Here is a 21,571-nt window from a genome sequence, read left to right on the forward strand (position 1 = left end):
CCGGTGTGGCACAGGAGGCACGTCCCGGGGATCCTCGAGAGCTGGCCTTCCTGAAATCGCCCTCGTGGCATCAGGCGCACGCGAGACACCTCTGATACCCACACCGGGCCAGCGGGCGGGACCCCTGCCCAGACGCTCACCAGACACGACAGCCTCGAGCGGGAAAACCACATTCACGGGAAATCAGGGATGCTCACAGGGGAGAGATGAGGAGCACTCTCGGATTCCCCCTGGGGGACCCCCGCTGCTGCCACCCCGGGCTCCTCCCCGAGCACAGCCTCCGTGCTGCCGAGCTCCACCCTTCTGCGGGGAAGGCGTCACGGCGACTCGGCCTTGTCGTCTGGCTGCCTCGGCGAAGACCAAACGCCTCACTCCCCAAGGCTCCCGTCTCGACACACAGCACCCACCACATGCCAAAGAACGATGGGGCTCCTGCTTTTTCCTTTTGCTCGCTTTCTAAGACAACTTTAGCAAAGAATGTGCTGAGGAATAAAAGACAATTACAGAAGCTTCTGCTGGCAAGAGCGGGAACGTTTGTAAGACCGGTAGCGTCAACTTTTTAAGCCTGACTCGATGTGTCACGTGTGTGAAACTTTAGGGTGAGGAAGAGACCAGGAAACTGTGGCATTTTAACTCCCTTCCCTCCCAGCGCACACCCCCCCGTCCCACCCAATGCTTCGTTTCCAAAATCAAGTGTTTCCACAGGGCCCGCACCTACCTCGATGAGCTCATCTCTCTGCCGAAGGCCTTCTTTAAGCTCATCCATCTTATGCTGCAGCACACTGCACATGTGTTTCTGCCTTTCCAACTCCTGTCAATACACAAGTGACACGGTTTGCACAGAGAATGGCGCACAAGACACTGGACCGTCTACGCCAGAGTAACAGGCAATGCATGACCTCCAGAAACACACCCGGACTTCCCACGCACAGCAACTTAGAAAAATGCCGTATTCTATGGAAAGGCTCAGAAAACTAACATCTCCTAGGAGATGAAAACCCAGACTAATCAATGGCAAAATTACTAAGAACTATGAGATGACTTAATAAAGTAACAGGTCATAAAATTAACATATAAAACTCGATAATCTTCATAAATATAATCTAGAGAGAAAATACAATAAACACACGATCACAACATAAAATTTTTAAAAATACATGTGTAAACATATAGGAAATACCCAAAAATCAATATGAGGAAAATTATATACAATGTTCCTGAGGGCGCCTGGGTGGTTCAGTCAGTTAAGTATTGATTTCAGCTCAGGTCATGATCTCACGGTTCATGGGATCAAGCCCCATGTCTGGCTCTGCACCGACAGTACGGAGCCTGCTTGGGATTCTCCCTCTCCCTCTCCCCCCACCCCTCACCCACACTCTCCCTCTCTGTCTCTGTCTCTCTCTCTCAAAATAAACAAACGCTAAGAAATATATATTCCTGAAAGACAAGTAGGACTAAACAAACAGAAAGGTATACCATCTTCCTGGATAAAAAGACTCAGTATCAGGGCACCTGGGTGCCTCAGTCGGTTAGGCATCCGACTTCAGCTCAGGTCATGCTCTCACGGTTTGTGGGTTTGAACCCTGAATCGGGCTCTGTGCTGACAGCTCAGAGCCTGGAGCCTGCTTCAGATTCCGTGTCTCCCTCTCTCTCTGTCCCTCCCCCGCTCTCACCTTGTCTCATTCTCTCTCTCAAAAATAAATAAGTGTAATAAAAAATTTAAAAAAAAAACACCTCAGTATCATAAGAATGTCAGTTCTCCCCCAAATAAATCTATACATTTAATGCAGTCCAAATAAAAATACTATTAGGCTTTTTTCTCATCAGAGTTAGAGAAGTTGATTGTAAAATTTGTAAGAAAAATGTAAGAAAAAACAGCCAGGAAAAAAAGCACTGAAAAAACAGAAAGCTAGCCTTACTGGATATAAGACCTACATAATTAAAACAATGTTGTAATGGCTTATGAGCACAGAGAGCAGAACAGAAAATCCAGAAATATACCCAGTTACATGTCAAATATATCAAACAACAAAGCAAGAAGAGCATCTCAAATCAATGAGAAAAGACAGACTTTCATGTCGTGACCCTGGAAAAACCGTATATCCAAATGGAAAAAGAGAATTGGAACCACACCTCAGACTATACACCGAGACAAATTTCAAACGGATTGGAAGTGCACAGAAAGAAGAGAGGGAAAAAGAGAGAAGGAAGGAAGGATATAGTTACTAGAGAAAAAAATGAGTGAATTCCTATAACCAAAGAGTAGGGAAAACAGTACTAAGAAATCCAAAAATCTGTAACCAAGAATAGGAAATGGGTAATAAGTTAGACCACATACAAACTTTCGAATGGCAAAAGGCACTCTAAGAAAAGTAAAAATACAAATGATAAGCTGTAAAAAATAAATTACAACTTACATCAGAGACAAAACATGACTATCTCTCTATATAGAGTCTCTAAACTTAGGAAGAAAAAACACTAGTATATAGAAAAATAGTCTAAAGATATGGACAGTTCACAGAAAAAAACAGAAATCACTCTGAATATAAAAAGATGATCGTACTAAAAGAACAAGAAGTTAAAACTATGTCCCACTGAAGCACTCATCCAAAACTTGACAACATATTCAAGAAAATTCTATGGGGAAGGGAACAGGCCCTCTCGCACATTTTGACAGGAATCCGAAATGGCATCACTACTACCACAAAGGGAATCCGACAGATCCGAAAGAATTACCATACCCTTAGACCCAGTAAACCCACTTTGACGACTCCCGTAGACAGGCCAGCAAAAATGCAAAAGGACTTATGTAGCACACCACTTCTGCAGGACTATTTTTAACAGCAAAAGACTGCCAGCAATTCAAATGTCCATTAATAGGGAGCTGGTGGAATAAACTACAGGACACACACACGACGGAATAACTATGTAATAATACAAAAGAGTGAAGAAGATCCACGATCATAAAGGTCACAGTCATCGAGGTATGGAAAGGTATTTACAGTATGCTACCATTTTCTAAGAAAGGGGGGAAATAAAAACATACACATTTGTATATATATTTTTTGAATAGCAAAATAGATCTACCTTCTTAAGCAAAAAAAAAAAAAAAAAAAAAAAAAAAAAAAGAAGAAGAAGAAGAAAGGAAGAATAAACCATTTAGGTGAAAAATTCCCTCAAGAAACAGGAATGAAGAGATAGAAGACTGATTTCTTTGAGTAGATTTTCTTTGATTTGACTTCAGATACACGTAAATGTTATGTAACTGCAACAAAATTAAATTGAAAAAGCAATTCCTGATGGAAGCAACCCAAGTGTCCACCAGCAAATGAATGGATAAACAAAATGTGGTACACAGACACACTACAGTATTATCCAGGAAGGGAATTCTGACACGTGCTAACATGGGTGCAACCTGAGGGCATTACGCTAGTGAAACAAGCCAGTCACAAAAAGACAAATCCTGTAAGAGCTCACTGATATGAGACGCCCAGAGCAGCCAGACCCACAGAGCAAGGAGAACGGTCGGTCGGTCGTTGCCAGGGGCGGAGGGCACGCGGACGGGAGCTGTTGTGTAAGAGTTTCAGTTTTGCAAGACGAGAAAGTTCTCACTGCACAACAATGCGAATATACTTGATATCACCGAACTGTAACAATTTAAATTTTTTTTTTTTCAACGTTTATTTATTTTTGGGACAGAGAGAGACAGAGCACGAACGGGGGAGGGGCAGAGAGAGAGGGAGACACAGAATCGGAAACAGGCTCCAGGCTCCGAGCCATCAGCCCAGAGCCCGACGCGGGGCTCAAACTCACGGACCGCGAGATCGTGACCTGGCTGAAGTCGGACGCTCAACCGACTGCGCCACCCAGGCGCCCCCTTTTTTTTTTTTTTTTTTTTACAATTTAAAACTGTTAAGACGGTGAACTTCGTTGTACTTTTCACCACAGTTAAAAGCGAAAATTATTTAAAGATAGAAATTTTAAAAGCAACTCCTAAATACTGAACATAAAATACAGTGAACCTAACTATATATCCAGGTAGCAGCATAAGCACAGAGAGAGAAACTATTTTGAGTAACTTTTAAAACCAATGCTTGGGCTATACATAGGCTAGCAGCAAAGTAACAACCCAACAGAAGAACACAAAAAACTTTTAACTATTTTCAGTAATTATATCGTTGGTGGTGACATTGGTATTGCTATTCTGAGTACTGTGGGGCACAGCAATGAGAACAGAATATAACATAATTACTATCATCCCCAGTGACTTTGAGAACAGGCAGTGGGAAAACGGAGACATGCACGTGTAAGAAGGAAACATGCTTGAGTCCTGAACGTGAACTAGAACTACCAGCGTAAATTCGTAATGTATTTTGACTTTACAAAGAAAAAAGTACCCCACATAAACATTTCCTATATATCCACTAAAAAGGCCTTTATAAACCATGATCCTCTCGGTGGCAAGAGCTCTCTAGCACACACACTGCCCCCCTACGAGAGCCAGCACCCCGGACAAACAGCTGGTTCCAGGTCTGGAGCAAGAAACGACCAGACGAACCTGGAACCCTTTCTCGTGCTACGTAGTAGAGAATTTAGCAAGACGGTGAGACTTACAATGAGTCAAAGCTACTTGGAAATCAACCTGAAGACACTCATATTAGTTAAAGGTTGAACAACTTGAAAATCGACTAAGAATAAAAGCTACAATGAATTCGAATCATCAAACGTTCGAATTCTTGACTTCATAATGATATTTTAAAACATGCTTTAGGCTGTATCTGACAAGGGACTTGTATCTGGAATATATAAACTCTTACAACTCGATTATAAGCAGACAACCCAACTTAAAAATAGGCAAAAGATGTATTTTTCTGAGAAAGATATACAAAGAGTCAATAAATACATGAAGATATACTCAAAACCATTAGTTATCAGGAAAACGCAAATCAAAACCACAGCTGCTAGGACGGCTCTAAAAAAAGTCAGACAATAACAAGTGTTGGTGAGGGTATAGAGAAATCAGAACTCACATGCCCTGCTGCTGGGAATGTGAAATGGCGCAGCCACTTTGGAAACCACTCTGGCATTCCTCCAATGGTTGAACATGGCGTTGCCATGTGACCAGCAATTCCACTCCCAGGTATACACTTAACAGAAAGGACAGCATACGTCTACACGAAAACTTGTACAAAAATGTTTACAGCAGCATTATTCACAAGGGGGGGGGGGAGAATGTGCATCAACACCCAAATGGACACACAAAATGCGCTATACCCATACAATGGGATAATATTAGGCTATAAAAAAGCAGTGAAAGTAGTGACTCATACTACAGCATGAGTGAACCTCAAAAAGATTTAAGCTAAGTGAAAGCAGCCAGTCTCAAAAGACCACATATTATAGACTCCACTAAATGCAAATCTAGAAAGAGGAACTCTACAGACACAGAAGGCAGACCAGTGGTTACGCAGGGCTGAGGGGGCGGGAGACAGGGGGATAACAGCTAAAGGATACGGGGTTTCTTTCCGACAAGACTACAGGACTCTGAAACTGGGGATGGCTGCACGTAACTGTGAATATACAAAGGCCCTGAATTGTACACTTCAAACATGAACTACAACATATGGTATGTGAATTATAGCTCCAATCCACTTTAACATAGTCAAAGAAAACAGTAATGATGGACTTAGAACGTCCCATTTTACAGCGCCTGGTCAACTAACAGACCGAAGCACCCAGCGACAGCATTACAAAAAGAAAGAGCCACACATCAGGGCCTCCTGAAGGAAGACAACCTATGAAGTGAACTTGCCAAAAACACTACACCTGTATTTGTTTAAGCCTCTAAACCTAACTACCTGTTTACAGGAAACACAGAGGAAAAGGGAACACATTAAAGACACCATAGGGATAAAACAGCAAAATCCCTAAGGCTGTTGGAAACTGTTAAGCCAAGCAATCCAGTCTCTTCAACACACAAACTGCAAGGGAGGGAAAAAAAAAAAAAAAAGAGAGAGAGAGAGAGAGAGAGATGAAAGGAAACCTATAAATAAAAAGAGACTTAAAAGACATGACAACTAATTCCAATGTGTGGAACTTACCTGGATCCTCGGTGGTCGTTGTTGTTGAAGTGTAAAAAAGAAAACAACTTAGGTCACTGGAGACCGTTAAGATTTTAACAATGGTTAGATCGGTAGTATGAAGGAATTATTCTGAATTTTTCAGATGTGAAATGATCTTGTGGTTATGTTTTAAAAAGAGAGGGAGTCTGGGGCACCTGGGTGACTCAGTCAGTTAAGCATCTGACTTCAGCTCAGGTCATGATCTCACAGTTCATGAGTCGGAGCCCCATGTCGGGCTCTGTGATGACAGCTCAGAGACTGGAGCCTACTTCAGATTCTGTATCTCCCTCTCTCTCTGCCCCACCCCTCCTTGCGCTCTCTCAAAAATGAATAAACGTTAAAAAAAGTTTAAAAAAAAAAAGAGAGACAGAGGGAGTCCGTATCACTTAGAGAGCCATACCTAAACTTTTATTAAAATACGAGACACTGAGGACTTGTCTCAAAGAACAGGAGTGAAGGAAGTGGACAGGGTAAAATTGGCCACACACTGATGGTTGCTGGGGGGTATGTGATGGGTTTTAGGAGGGTTCAGTATAGTCTATTTTTTTTGCATTTTTAAAATCTGTAATGAAACACTTTTTAAAAATCTCAGATAAGCTTAAAAAAAAAAAAGAATCCCCTACTAAAATAAATAGCTACTAAGAAAAGAATAATGGGGCACCTGGGTGGTTCAGTCAGTTAAATGTCCAACTTGGGCTCAGGTCATGATCTCACGGTTCTTGAGTTCAAGTGCCGCATCAGGCTCTGTGCTGATGGCTCAGAGCCTGGAGCCTGCTTTGGATTCTGTGTCTCTCTCTCTCTGCCCCTCCCCGCTCACACTCTGTCTCTCAAAAATAAATCAACATTAAAAAACAAATTAACTGGGGCGCCTGGGTGGCTCAGTCGGTTAAGCGTCCGACTTCGGCTCAGGTCATGATCTCACGGTTCGTGAGTTTGAGCCCCGCATCGGGCTCTGTGCTGACAGCTCAGAGCCTGGAGCCTGCTTCACATTCTGTGTCTCCCTCTCTCTCTCTCTCTGCCCCTTCCCTGCTCATGCTGTGTCTCTCTCTGTCTCAAAAATAAATAAACATTAAAAAAAAGAAATTTTTTTTGAATTAATTAATTAAAAAATAAAAAGAAAAGAATAATATACTTGAGACATTCCTAATCAGGCATTCTTCCCCAAAGTAGGTACAGACAGAATATTTAAGATGCAGTTATTATATTCCCAGTAGGAAGCACTGACGACATCTGAAAAACTATATTAATATCATTGTTGTTTTAATTGAATGGTCCTTCTCCACCCTTACCTTCTGAGCTATAATGAAACATACCTGAGCGCCTGACCTCTCTGTATGTCTCCGAGCATGAACCTCTGAGCCTCCTGCATGAGGCGATATCTACTGAGAAGAGCTCAGAGAGAAGGTGCGCTAGAGAGAGACGCTATGACAAGGTCTTTGGCATCACGGTACCCGAAGTAGATTTACAGAGTATTTAAAAAGCTCACAGAGGGGCGCCTGGGTGGCTCAGTCGGCTAAGCGTCCGACTTCGGCTCAGGTCATGATCTCGCAGTCCGTGAGTTCGAGCCCCGCGTCGGGCTCTGTGCTGACAGCTCAGAGCCTGGGGCCTGTTTCGGATTCTGTGTCTCCCTCTCTCTCTGACCCTCCCCTGTTCATGCTCTGTCTCTGTCTCAAAAGTAAATAAACGTTAAAAAAAAAAATAAAAAAAAAATAAAAAGCTCACAGATTTTTTTAATTTGAAAAGCACAAGTTTTTTTCTACATAAAAATTAAAAACCACAGCACTATGTATGCTAAGACATCTCTAGATCTTAGAAAAAGAAGGGAAAAAGAAAGTGGCTTAGTAAGTTAATCATGGAGGTTTTTTTTTTTTTTAAATGCTCAAGGGCATTTAGCACTGAACATTAAATACTTTAGCGTGAGATTGTCCTCTAATCTCCTAGAAGCAAAGAGCCAGAAATAGATACGAAAAGAGCATGGAAAAGCAAAAAAAGGAGTCCAAGGGCTCTACATAAAGTATGATGGTTCATAATCTCCAAAACTGGTCCTTAAGAAACAGGAAGAATCACAGAGGAAACCAGCTATGCCACCAAATCATAGTCCGCAATGAGCCCTGTCATCCAATATGACAATACCCAGAAGTCTCTTTTCCACTTGTGCAGATACAAGTTTTCTTATCCTAACTTTTTTTTTAGTAGACTTGACTGTTTAGAGCACTTCTGGGTTCTTGGGAGTTGAGCGGAAAGCACAGAGTTCCCACATACCCCTCCCCCCGACACAAAGAGGCTCTCCTGCCGGCTATCAGCATCCTTCACCAGAGAGGTACAATCGTTACAGTCGCGGAACCCACAGTGACATATCACCACACCCAAAGCCCACAGTTTACATGCAGGTTCATTCTTGGTATTGTATATTCTATGGGTTTCCACAAATGGATAATGTATCCATTAGAACAGTATCACTGCCCTAAAAATCCTCAATGTGCTGCCTATTCATCCTTCCTTCTCCCAAATTCTTGGCAAACACTTCTGAACACTTTTTAAACATGACCAAAACAGACTGGAATGAACATTTTCAATCCTCAAGGAAAAAAAAAATCCCTATTAGAATTTACAGTATTAATGCCAGTCCCTTCGAGGTTATATTAACAGCTTCCCTCCCTTCAGATGACTGATGTTTCTAACCAATGCACATTTCCGAAATTGTTTTCTGGGCTTTTTATTTTTGCAATGTTGTCACAACTCATATTTTGGCAGTAACAGCCTTTTGTCCTCTGCTTGGACTGACATTAACATTTTAAAAGAGAACCCAATTTGTTTTCTGCATGCGTCAAAGGGCAAATATGAACCTTGGACAGTGGCTTTCATTTTCCATCTGTACATTCTAACAGTATAGCTTACAAACCTCTAAAGAAAACATCTGCTGACATCTGACCCAAGTCTCCATCCTGCTGTTTTTAAATAACTGATTAAAAACTTCTCTCTAATCATTTGGAAAAGAGAGTCTCTTAAAAAATGATAGAAATAAAAGAAAAGAACAAAATGAACTGCCTCCCAGAAAGTCTTCAGAGCTTTGTGGAGTTTCCAGCCAGTTTCAACAGGAAGAAATTAAGTAATTCGCTGAAACTGCCGCAATTAAGAGACAGAAAATAAAGATAAAACTTGAGCTGCATTTTATCTTCAGAAACTGAAGGAGGTCATAAGACTTTTCTTAAGAAAATTAAACAGATTCCATAAGACCTTAAAAGGAAAACATTCTAGGAACTGGTAGCTCACGTTCTGTCAATTTCCTTGGAACAACCAGTTTCGACTGAAGCTCCACTTCCAGGTCTGAAGCCCTCTTCCATCCAGCGCAGCACCTTTTAAATATCCGCCCCAGACCAAGAGAGGATACAAGGTGCACACTTACTTTTGATTTTTCTTCATTTTCTCTATAAAATTCCGCCATCTGTTCCTCCTGTTCTTCAATAACGTCTTTGAGGGTGTCTACCTGGTAGATCAAATTGTTCTTCTCGTTGTCCAACTGTGCGTTGGAAACCATGGCTTTCTTGTATTTTTCTTCCACTTCAGACAAAGATTCCTGAACGAAAGGCAAAGCCATTAGCCTGACATCTAAAACATGCCCATCACTTATATGCAACATGACAGGAAATACAGGACCGGCACAAACACATGAAGGTGCATTTTCGCAAAATACAAGCAGTCGGGGGATCTCCATGTTTAGTAACATGCACGCGAAACAGAAGGACGGTAAGAAGCCAGTTGCGCCACCGTGAGAACTTCATATGCTCTCTGCTACCCGAGAAAACAAAATCAAGCACCAATGTAGCCTCTGAAAGATGAAAAGGTATGCAGACCACATCCATTTGTTAGGAGTCCTAAAACGAAGAATCATCAATGTTTTCGGAAACGTTACTGTTGTTTTTAACAAGCTATTCGGGACCCAGAATGCAATGATAAGCCTCTCTTACACAAGTAAGCTTCATACTCATTTGAATTTTGCTGCTTCCTAGACATCTGCTTTCAGTTCTTTCCCGTTCTGCATAGGAATTTTCATGTAAACGTATAAACATTTTTTCTAGCAATTATTCAAATTCTGGTCATTCTTAAATAAGTAAGCAATACAAAAACGATGAAAAAAAGCAACAACAACAAAAAAAGAGCAACAAAAAACAACTGAAATTTTATACACTTCAAAGCTTTCTGCTTAAAACAGCTTCAAGTCTATCTTTTAATAACTATATCTAATTTGGTAGATTATTACTACATAGTGACAGTTTTTAAAGCTAAAAAGAAAAAACATTTCACATAGAAAAAATCACCACTTCTGGAATACATTTTAAAAGTACCAACATAAATGTTCAACAAACCAAGATTAATGACATAAAACTGATAGCCCAAAATGCTTATATTTATGATCAACTGACTTTTGACAAGAGTACCCAGACAACTCAATGGAAGAAAGAATATTTTTTTCAGGGGCACCTGAGTGGCTCAGTTGGTTAAGCATCCGACTTTGGCTCATTTTATGATCTCATGGTTCATGGGTTCAAGCCCCACACCGAGCTCTGTGCAGACGGCTCGGAGCCCGGAGCCTGCTTTGGATTCTGTGTCTCCCTCTCTCTCTGCCCCTCCCCACTCACACTCTGTCTCTTTCTCTTTCAAAAATAAGTAAATGTTAAAAAAATAGGTTTTTTCAACAAATGGTGTTGGGACAACAGGATATCCACACTGCAAGAGACTAAAGTTGGACCCACACCAAACACAAAAATTAACTCAAAGTGGATCAGAGACCTAAATGTCAGAGCTAAAATTATAAAATTCGTCAAAGAAAACATAGCCCTAAACCTTCATGACCTTGGAGTAGGCAATGGTTTCTTAGATACAATACCAAAAGCACTATCAATGAAAGAAAAGACCACCAGAATTAAAACCTTTTGTGCTATAAACAATACCATCAAGGAAAAAAAAAAAAAAAGGCATACAGTAGGAGAGGGTATTTGTAAATCTTACACTGAGTAAGAGACTTGTATCCAAAATACATAAAGAACTCTTACAATACTATCATAAAGAGACACATATTTTAAAAATGGGTATGGATTTGATTAGAGATTTCTCCAAACAGGATATACAAATGGCCAAGAAGCACATGAAAACAGGCTCAACATCATTAGCAATTAGGGAAATGCACACCAAAACCACAATGAGATACCACTTCAAACCTACTATGATGGCTATAATTAAAAAAACAGAAACAAGATTAAAGTGTTGGTGAGGCTATGGAAAAACCAGAAACCTCATACATTGCTGGGGAGAGTGTAAAATAGTGCAGCTGTTTTGGAAAACAGTTGGACAATTCCTCAAAATGTTAAACACAGTGTTACCATCTGACCCTGCAATTCTATTCCTAGGTATCTATGTAGGAGAAATGAAAAGGAATATCCATACAAAAACTTGTACACAAATGCTCATAGCAGCATTTTTCATAACAGCTAAAAACTGGAAACAACCCAAATGTCCATCAACAGACACATACCGGAATATTAACCAATCACGACAGAGACACATAGATAGATGATGGGACAGATAGGTGTTACGACATGGATGAATCTTGAAAACATTACACTAAATGAAAAGTCAACCACAAAAGACAACATATTATAAGATTCCATTTATACGAAATGTCCAGAACAAGCAAATCCAGGGACAGAAAGTAGATTAGTGGTTACCGAGGGCTGGGTGTGGAAGTGGAAGAGGGAGGGTGAGGTATGACTGCTCATTAGGACAGGGTTTCTCTTCGGGGTAATGAAAGCATTCCAAAATTGGATTGTGGTGATGGTTGTGCAACACTGTGACTATGCTAAAAACCGCTTGAATTGTGCACACTTTAAATGGGTAAATCTTACAGTATTTGAATTATATCTCAATCAAGATACACACACACACACACACACACACACACACACACACACACACACACACACAAATAATGCTTCACAAACTAGGACTGCATTAACAGACATTTATACCCGGACTGGGAACAGATAGAACCCAAATAAAAAATAAAAGCAAAGTCAACTGTACAATGATTTAAATATAGTAGGATCTTATATAATACAGAATTTAGAATGATTCTGATCCACCTTAAAGGCTGATAGCATTAAAAAAGTATTTTTCACAGATCAGTCTCATAGAAAATGGGACATAACTGCATGAACAACCAGAACTAAGATAGTTACTCAACAGATGCAAAAATACAATATATAACATAATAAATGTGACATAACATTTACGGAATGTACTCTTCCTTTAAACAACAAACCACAGAAGACTGTTTTAAATTTAAGTATCAAGGTAGTTTTAATTATTTAAATCTAGCTTATATGGTGATACCTATTAGGAAATAGTTTTACTTAAATGTATCTAAGGCAATGATTTTGCAAGAGTGGGTTCTAGATTAGCAGCAACAGCATTAGCTGGGAACTGGGTAAAAATGCAACATTTCAACCCCCTCCTAGACCCACTGAATGAAAAAATGTGGGAGTATGATCCAGCAATCTGTGTTTTAACAAAACCCAGGTGGTTCTGCATGGAGGACAGAATGAGGAAAAGCATCCCAAAGGCTGACCCACTTAATCAAGAATACTGTCAAAAGTAGGGGTGCCTGGGTGGCCGGCTGAGTCGGTTAAGCGTCCCGACTCTTGATTTCAACTCAGGTCATGATCTCACAGTTTGTGGGTTAAAGTCCCACATTGAGCTCTGCACTGACAGTGCAGAGCCTGCTTGGGATTTTCCTTCTCTCTCTCTTCCCCACTCATACTCCCTCTCAAAATGAATAAATAAAAACTTTAAAAAAAAAAAAAAAGAATATCATAAGCAATGACCCAGCATCCTTTTTCAATAGAATATGTATGGATATTATCACACTATTGTGTTTGATCACCAATCAGATCATTTTTTAATGATTTTTCTTCCACTTAACGAGTTGTTTCAAGGACAAATATAACCTGAAGTCAAGCTCAATTATATGCTGACCATGAATTAAGAAAATGGAGGTGGCAGGGGATGGGTGAAATAGACAAGGGGATTAAAAGTACATTTATCATGATGAGCACTGAGTAACGTACAGAATTGTTGTATAATTATGTTGTGCATCTTAGATATAGCACTTTATGTTAATTTTACTTCAATAAAATAAACTATATCTCTTCTAAATGAAAATAATAATAATAGTAATAATAATAATAAAATAAAGCAGAGCACATCATTGTATATCACTAAGTAAGTTTTCCTTTACTCTAGGTATGCTTAAAACTGTTGCCTTGAACATGAATATATTTAACGTGTATCTTAACAGTTTTTCTTAGCATGGTGACATATAATGTGAGGAACATAAAGTTTTGCTTTTTTTCTCTTAAAAAAGGGGATCTTGTATCTGTTCAGTCTCACATTTAATCTGTTCTTTTGTATCCTTCAAAGAAGGTAACAAATGATAGATCTAAAATGTAAGAAAAAAATGTTTTAAATAAATAAAAAGCAAGAAAACCTCTGAATTGCTTGCTTTCCTGATACGTTACATTACATATGAGATTTCAATAGAAGTGTATTTATTTAACATATTTAATTTGCTCCCTTGATCCAACATATTTCCAAAAGTCTTATCACTAAAATCTTCAAAGGTGATTCAACCCTGATGATCTGAGCCAGGAAGACCGGGCAGGTCAGCATATACCCCTGTACTTCTCCTGCTCGCCTGACAACCGCACGCGCACACACACTGCCGGGTCAGCAGCCTCCAGGCTGCCCTCACGGACACTCTCCATAGGACCCGCTACCCTTTTCTGTCCTGACTCGTAACCGTAAGTTTCCTCTGGACGATCATGCCCCGCGTGAAGGTACCGACTGGTAACTGGGCCACTTTGCATCTCGCCAGGAAAGCTGATGAGAGCCTTGCCCGTGAGGTCCCCGCTTTGTCCTTCGGGCATATCCTGAGTCGTCTTTCTGAATGCCTTGTTTATGCACCTTGAGACCTGATATTTCTGTTTCAAACAGGGCCATGCACATGTTGAAAAACTTGTAGCTTCCTTGTATCAGAGTTGAACTTCATAATTAAACATGGGGAAGTGCATGATAACCAACCGCCATGTACAACCAAAATGTCTGTGTCACAAGGACACTTCTATTGAGAACTGGTAGCCATCCTTGCTCGGAAAAGATTAAGGCCCGTCTCAATTTACCTCCAGATTCTTCAAAGCACTGAACCTGTGTAATCTTCTTTGAGCCATAGTGAAAAACAAGAAGAAAAGGAAGAGGAGGAGAAGAAAAAACAAAATGAAAACACAGGCCTCCTACCTCAGGTTCCTTCCTCCGTAAGAAATGTTTATAATAGGGGCGCCTGGGTGGCGCAGTCGGTTAAGCGTCCGACTTCAGCCAGGTCACGATCTCGCGGTCCGTGAGTTCGAGCCCCGCGTCGGGCTCTGGGCCGATGGCTCAGAGCCCGGAGCCTGTTTCCGATTCTGTGTCTCCCTCTCTCTCTGCCCCTCCCCCGTTCATGCTCTGTCTCTCTCTGTCCCAAAAATAAATAAAAACGTTGAAAAAAAAAAATTAAAAAAAATAAAAAAAGAAATGTTTATAATAATGCACTCTTAGATGCTTCTTCCTCCTGCCTTCAATACTGACTAAATTTGTTGACAGAAATAGGCAATACTCTCTCATTTAGCAGGGAAGAATTTTAAGGTCTAATTCTCAATTGAAAACCATAATCTCAGAATACGTTTTAAGAGTTTACCCAATTCTGTTTTGTATGGCTAAGACACAAGCGGCATGTAAGTATTTCACAAAGTTTAAAAACTCTAAGGTATAATATCTTGTACTGAATATTGCAAAAACCATAGTAAACGTTGAGACATAAGCAGACTGAAAGTTCACCTTTCCTGTGCACTGCAGGTTAAGCACATGCTGGAAAGACAAACACTGTTAGTAAAGCTTTGTGCACTGGGGTTAACAGAACTTGTGAAACCACCATTACCCAACCATTCTGCACACAGAGAGCATGCGTGGGCTGCACAATGGGCCCTGATACCTTTAGTTCTTTAAGCCCTTGCATGTATCTCCCTTCTACATCCTGTATCTGGTCCTTAAGGTCATAGATATCCTGCAGGACATAGGAATGAACCATTGCATAAAACCATGCACAAACATATCTTAAGTCTCAAAGGATTCAGATGAAAATGTGAATTACTTTTATGTATTCCGGACCAAAAACAGAGAAATCAAAATACACAAACGTAACTGCCACTTAAAACCACCGAACGAGGGGCGCCTGGGTGGCGCAGTCGGTTAAGCGTCCGACTTCAGCCAGGTCACGATCTCGCGGTCCGTGAGTTCGAGCCCCGCGTCAGGCTCTGGGCTGATGGCTCGGAGCCTGGAGCCTGTTTCCGATTCTGTGTCTCCCTCTCTCTCTGCCCCTCCCCCGTTCATGCTCTGTCTCTCTCTGTCCCAAAAATAAATAAACGTTGAAAAAAAAAAAAAAAAAAACCACCGAACGAGGGGCGCCTGGGTGGCGCAGTCGGTTAAGCGTCCGACCTCAGCCAGGTCACGATTTCGCGGTCCGTGAGCTCGAGCCCCGCGTCTGGCTCTGGGCTGATGGCTCAGAGCCTGGAGCCTGTTTCTGATTCTGTGTCTCCCTCTCTCTCTGCCCCTCCCCCGTTCATGCTCTATCTCTCTCTGTCCCAAAAATAAATAAACGTTGAAAAAAAAAAAAAAAAAAACCACCGAACGAGGCAAATAGGTCAGGTGATAATGGGGCTGGGGAAGGTCTGGAGTAATCAATCTAAAGTGTTACATATCTTCTTGGCATGAACTTGTGTTGAGACCGCATTAGCAAGAGGGGGATGGGGCCGTGTACGAGAAAAAGCTGTACCAATTATAATGTTTTGAACATATAAACTTTAAAAATTTATAAATCATTTCAATAGTCTTTAACATAATGCTTCACCTGAACCAGTAAATTACTAAAGTACTAAATTAATTATAAGCAGCAAATTTTACTGGCTCATTCAGAAGTTTTTAAAACTGTAATAAATGGACACGAACAAAATGTCTTTCAATGACTTGGTTACTAATCACAATTAATTTGGAAGAAAGAAAGTAAAGGGAGGGAAGTTAAACATTGACATTTTAAACCGTATGTCAGATGAGAGAGTCTATGCTGAGGATGCCATTTAAATGAATGATGAGAAAAGAGCATTTGTTCCAAATGTTACCCCAATCATTAAAAGTAAAGCAGGTCAAATTTTAAATGGAAAATACAGTTCCTCCTATACCTGACCCTGCTACCTACAATCTATCCTGGATGCTTGATTTCGGCGGAATACAACTGCCACAGGGCCCCACGTGCAATTCTGCAATACGGGCAGGACCAATCCTCAAAGGCCGGTCACACACGCCTTCTGTATCATACCCCCCCTGCCCTCTTCGTCTCCTCCTTGGTAGGTCTGTCTTGTACTCGCTGATTCATTCAACAGACACACATCAAGAGGCTACCGCAAGCGAAGCGTGAGGATACAAAACTCTCATTTCCCTCAAGGAAGTCATTCTCTCAAAGAAGCAATACGAGCGGAGTGGTGAGGCTGGAAGGCCTTGTCCTCCGGTCTTCCGTCCCACTGAAGACAAGAGTTGAGCCCATTCAACTCTGCAGCCCCAGCACCTATGCCCGGTACTTCGTAAGAGCCTGATAAATATGGACACCCTCAAAGTCACGCCATGTCGGCCTGGGTCAGCTCTCCGTTGCCGCCGCCACTGCCGCCGCGGCAAACGTCTCCACCCTCTAACCCCCAGCCCACTTTTACAGGCCTCCCATCCCGTAAGCCGGACTCTTGCTCCTACCTGCCTGCGGTCTGACTCAGTACCCCAGCACGCCCCCTCCCCCCCTCCCTCTCTGTGTCAGCGGGACGGGCCCGCCACATCTGGCCCCCCTCTATCTGCGCCCGGGCATCCCTCTCAGGCACTCTGCTCATCAGCCACCCTCTCCTCGCTCTGCCTTCCTGTTCTCTCTCAACTGGCTCAAGCCAACGAATAAAAATAATCAAGCCTGCCTTTGAAAGAAAACGAAAACCTTCCCTTAACCTCTCCTCTCTGCTATTGACCAATCAACTCCAGTATCTCCCAGGATTCTCCTCGGAGTAAGTTCCTTGCATCCTCTCCCACTGCAGTTCCGCCTTGTTCACGCCATCCACAGGGTTCCCTTCACCTCCAGAGCTTCCTCCGACCTGGGGACACTCTTTAAGGATGCGAACCAGATACTCTTGCTCCCCTATTTAATATCCCACAGTTGTCGGGGGGCGGCGGGGGGGAGGGGGCGAACCAAATGTCTTCTAGGCTACCACACATGATGCTTTGTGGTCTGGCCCACGAGTACTGCCCCCAGTTTTCCCTCTCCCTCACCTCTCCTCCTCACTTCCCATCCTACCCTCGGGCAACTTTGCTAGACAGAGAACCTTCTGGTTCTCTGAAGTTCTCAGAAAGCCTTTTCCCTCCAACTTCTTTGCCTGATGCATTTGCATTCTTCCTTCACAGTGGGTCTCCTCTGAAAAGCTTTCTGTAATCTCTTCTCCTAGTCCAACAGAGCTGATGCTTCTCCGAATTCTCTTAACAGTCCTATTCTCGCTACTACATAGGATCATACACGTGACCTAGTTTTACTGGTTTCTATCAGCGGATCTTCCCTATGAAACAGTGAACTCCTGAAGTTCAAAGTGTGTTTCACTGCCTAAATTGCTGAAGCCAACGGCTCAATAAATGTTGAATGAATGAATGAATGAATGAATGCAATTTTTATTACAACCCTTCCCCCCATTGCTCACAAATAGCAGGTTCAGCAAACAGACCTTCAAATACATTTTGAAAGTCCCCATCTTTCAAATAAAAGGGTTAATAAGAACAGGAACTGAACCCAGGGACTCAACTCAGGTATTTCTGTTATCCCAAATATTCCTATGCTTATCTTACCGTGAAAAACTGAGAGATAACTATACTCCAGCAGCCAAATAATACCATAATGGCTCAGAAGGCCGACAATTCCTAGAACCTGGTCCCTTGCATAGCTATGTATTTTCCATCTAAAATATGGCCAACTATTTCTGAGAGAATTACTTTTACATACATTAACAAGTTTTTTTGGCATTTGTAAGTGAGCAGAGAGATACTGATCATTCCAATATCATCAAATGTTCAAGAAAGAGAACAGAAAAAAGAATGAACTCATCTCTTTCCTTTCAGATCTGAGTCACATTCCCGAACTGTCTTTCAACAGTATTTTTTCAAGAACTCATACTCCTTTTCTTTCCACTAAGTCACATTAAGTGTTAAATAGCTCCAGTATACTCTACTACAAAGAAGCCGAAAACCTGTTCGTAAAAAGCAAACCAAAGACTGCGGTTTACCCGCAATTCACTTAATGAGGTGTCTGGGTCTACTAAGCTGCTGGTGTCTCCGCTCCCTCGTCTGGATGAATTTCCGCTTAGAGGGGTTGTTGCTGAGGCAGAGTTCCGAGACGAAGGCTAGAGAAAGAGAGAAAGAGGACACATCTAAGCCTTGTTTCTGTACAAAGACGTTTGCTGTGGAAGCTGAACATGGGGTGGGGGCGGGGGACACCTAACACCTGTGGATGACACATGCGGACAACATAGGTTGGCTTTGGGAAAGGGGTATCCAGAGAAGGGCCTGGAATACGAAGCACAACCTTGTTCCCTCCAACACATTACTGTAGTCTAGAATTCATAATGACAAAGGAAATGGCTTGCGTGCGACTTGTTTTCTATCTTTGGTATATTGTAAACAATACTGAGCACACGAGATTAATTTCAAACAGTTCAGGATTTATAACTGGTATGCTAATTAGCAGTCCTCCTACTGAGTTCCTGAGGCTGCTTCTTTAGAATCTTTTCTTTTTCTAATACTCTGAGAAAGTTGGAAACAGTATTTGCAGCTCGGGCAAACTGTGTATCACTATGAATTTAGACTGCTATTCCCACAGTTTACATGTGAGATACGCTACTGGATGAACACACGATGGAGCAACCAAATGAGTTAACCATTAGCCACACGCAGCTACTCGGCATCTGAAATATGGCTAGACGAAATTGACATTTAAGTGTAAAATACACACCAGATTTCAAAGGCTTAGTATGGAAAAAAGAAGGTAAATTATCTCATTAATAATTTTTCATGTTAATTACACTGAAATATCTTCGATATTTGGGTTAAATAAATTATTTAAATTAACTTTAACTGTTGCTTTTTACTGTTTTAATGAGGCTACTAGAAAAGTTAAACTTGGGGCGCCTGAGTGGCTCAGTCTGTTAAGTGTCCGACTTCGGCTCAGGACGTGATCTCACGGTCCATGAGTTCAAGCCCTGCCTCGGGCTCCTGGCTGACAGCTCAGAGCCTGGAGCCTGCTTCGGATTCTGTGTTTCCCTCTCTCTCTCTGCCCCTGCCCCACTCACACTCTGTCTCTCCCTCTCTTAAAAATAAACATTAAAAAAAAAATTTTTTTTTTTAAAGAAAAGTTAAACTTACATATGTGGGGTACATTTGTGGCTTGCATCGTACCCCTACTGGACAGAACAGCTGTATCTTTTTTAGGTACAGCATGAAATGAATCCTGATAATTTCCCTAAAATGACTTTCTGAAAGTACTTCCAGAAGATAGAGACTTTAACACAAAACAAGTCCTAGAATGGAGTTATTTTACTTCCAAAGAAAAATGTGTTATTAAGGAAAAAAACCAAAAGCAAACAAAAACGAAACCCTCAGAGTTTGTCACTAGCATTCCACTTCATTTTCAGTGTTTAATGGCTTCTCCTCGGGATCCAATTCTAGGCAATGGAAATCAAAAGACCAGCCCAAAGCTTCAGAAGTGACATTCAAGGAAATAAAACGCAGGGTCTTTTCTCTTCCCAGAGCTTCACATGATTCAACCTCGGAGGAATTTGGGGGGTCAAGAACAGGAAATAGACGGAGAAAGGAAGAGTAGCTCCCCCAGTTCACATGTAGTATAATCATGAAATAGCAGTTGAAATTAAGTTCAACTGACCTTGAGAATTTAATTCTCTTAGGAATGTATATACTCACTCTTGTGTAATTTTCAGCATACTGTTTGTCAGATTTTTCATCCAACTAGAAAAGAACAGAGATAAAAATCAGGAAAGATGCTTATTAGCATGTCAGGTTTTTTTAGAGGAAAAAAAGAAATGACCACAGTTGAGTTCTCCAAGTTCAACTGCTGTTTGCGACCTAAAAGTAAACATATTAAAACTGAAATAAAAGTTGAGACACATAAGACAAAATGTCAAGAATGTTAATTCTTATCCTAAGGATGGACATGCAGTGAGCAAGCTGTCCTTGTGCAGAAGTTTAGAATTTTAGATTTTCTTTTCATGGTATTTGAAACACATTAAAGAAAATTATAAACTTAAGTTCTAGCATTGCAAATGTTAATACAAAAAAAAAAAAAAACAACCCACAAACTTGTACACATCAAAAGCAAAACTCTGATAAAACCAAAAGCCAAAAAGCTTTATTCTCTAAACATTATTAGGACACAGGACACATAGAGAAGACCAGTACACTTAGCCACAAAGAGTTTCGACTGGATTAAAGCATGTTAAATATACCATCAAAAAAAAGATTTCCCCTACAGCCTTAAGGGAGTCAGCTCTTTGGCTTTTTTGTTTTTTGGTTTTTTTTAGCAGTACACACACATGTCAAAAAGAAAAGAAAAAATGAAATAGCACAAAAGGGTACGTGAAGGAAGCCTTTCTGCCTACCCTACCACATCCTGACCTTCCAATTCTTGATCCAAGGATAACCAGCCACCAAGTCTTTAACAAATTCTAGAGCAATGCCTCAAATACATTCTATACCTTCTTTTTCTCCTTACCAACTTTCAGGAATTAAAGAAACTACTTCATGGTCTTCATGGCATTTCTCAATCTCTGACCCCATGATATTTATTAATTTATTGTCTGATCTCTTTATCTTTAATGTAAGTAAGCCTATGTCTGTATGTTCGTTTCTGTATTCACAACATCAAAAATAGCACCTGACATGTAGAAGGACTAAAAGTTCAGTGGGTGAATGAGGAAATGAATCATACCCCATCTGGACTTACAGACTTACTTCATTTACTTTGACAGCAGCATACTGTCCTATTATCTAGACATGATGATTGAGTTAGCCTATCTTCCGCAGATAGGCCTTAGTTATCAGCGTTTCATAAAGGGAGGCATCTTACAGGTCTCCTCCTAAACCCCAACCTTGCAGCTGAGGAGGGAGAAATTCAGGGGCAGAAGATCTTCCTGAAAATTGAACAACTGCTAAACGTCAGGGCTGGATTCAGATCTCAGTTTTGTGAATTTTAAAACCCGTCTTCATATTATTTACTGTCCCAA

General features: G+C 41.1%; 1 protein-coding gene across 7 annotated transcripts in view; it reads right to left on the reverse strand.

Moving 5' to 3' along the window:
- LRRFIP2 (LRR binding FLII interacting protein 2) overlaps positions 1 to 21,571 on the reverse strand; it is a 106,030-nt gene that overhangs the window by 18,055 nt on the left and 66,404 nt on the right. For 5 of the 7 annotated variants that reach the window (XM_047099953.1, XM_047099946.1, XM_047099951.1 and 2 more), the window contains 5 exons: positions 20,253 to 20,297; positions 18,563 to 18,679; positions 15,202 to 15,273; positions 9,529 to 9,699; positions 719 to 811 (listed from right to left, as the gene is read on the reverse strand). In XM_047099953.1, the coding sequence (XP_046955909.1) occupies positions 719 to 811; positions 9,529 to 9,699; positions 15,202 to 15,273; positions 18,563 to 18,679; positions 20,253 to 20,297 (498 nt within the window). The remainder of the gene's footprint in view (positions 1 to 718; positions 812 to 9,528; positions 9,700 to 15,201; positions 15,274 to 18,562; positions 18,680 to 20,252; positions 20,298 to 21,571) is intronic. The other 2 variants (XM_047099949.1, XM_047099952.1) reach the window with 1 other exon arrangement.

This window comes from Lynx rufus, unplaced genomic scaffold (genome assembly GCF_022079265.1).
Source record: "Lynx rufus isolate CCGP_SWC_20201006 ecotype Redwood Valley unplaced genomic scaffold, mLynRuf1.p SCAF_5, whole genome shotgun sequence".
Classification (NCBI taxonomy): Eukaryota; Metazoa; Chordata; class Mammalia; order Carnivora; family Felidae; genus Lynx; species Lynx rufus.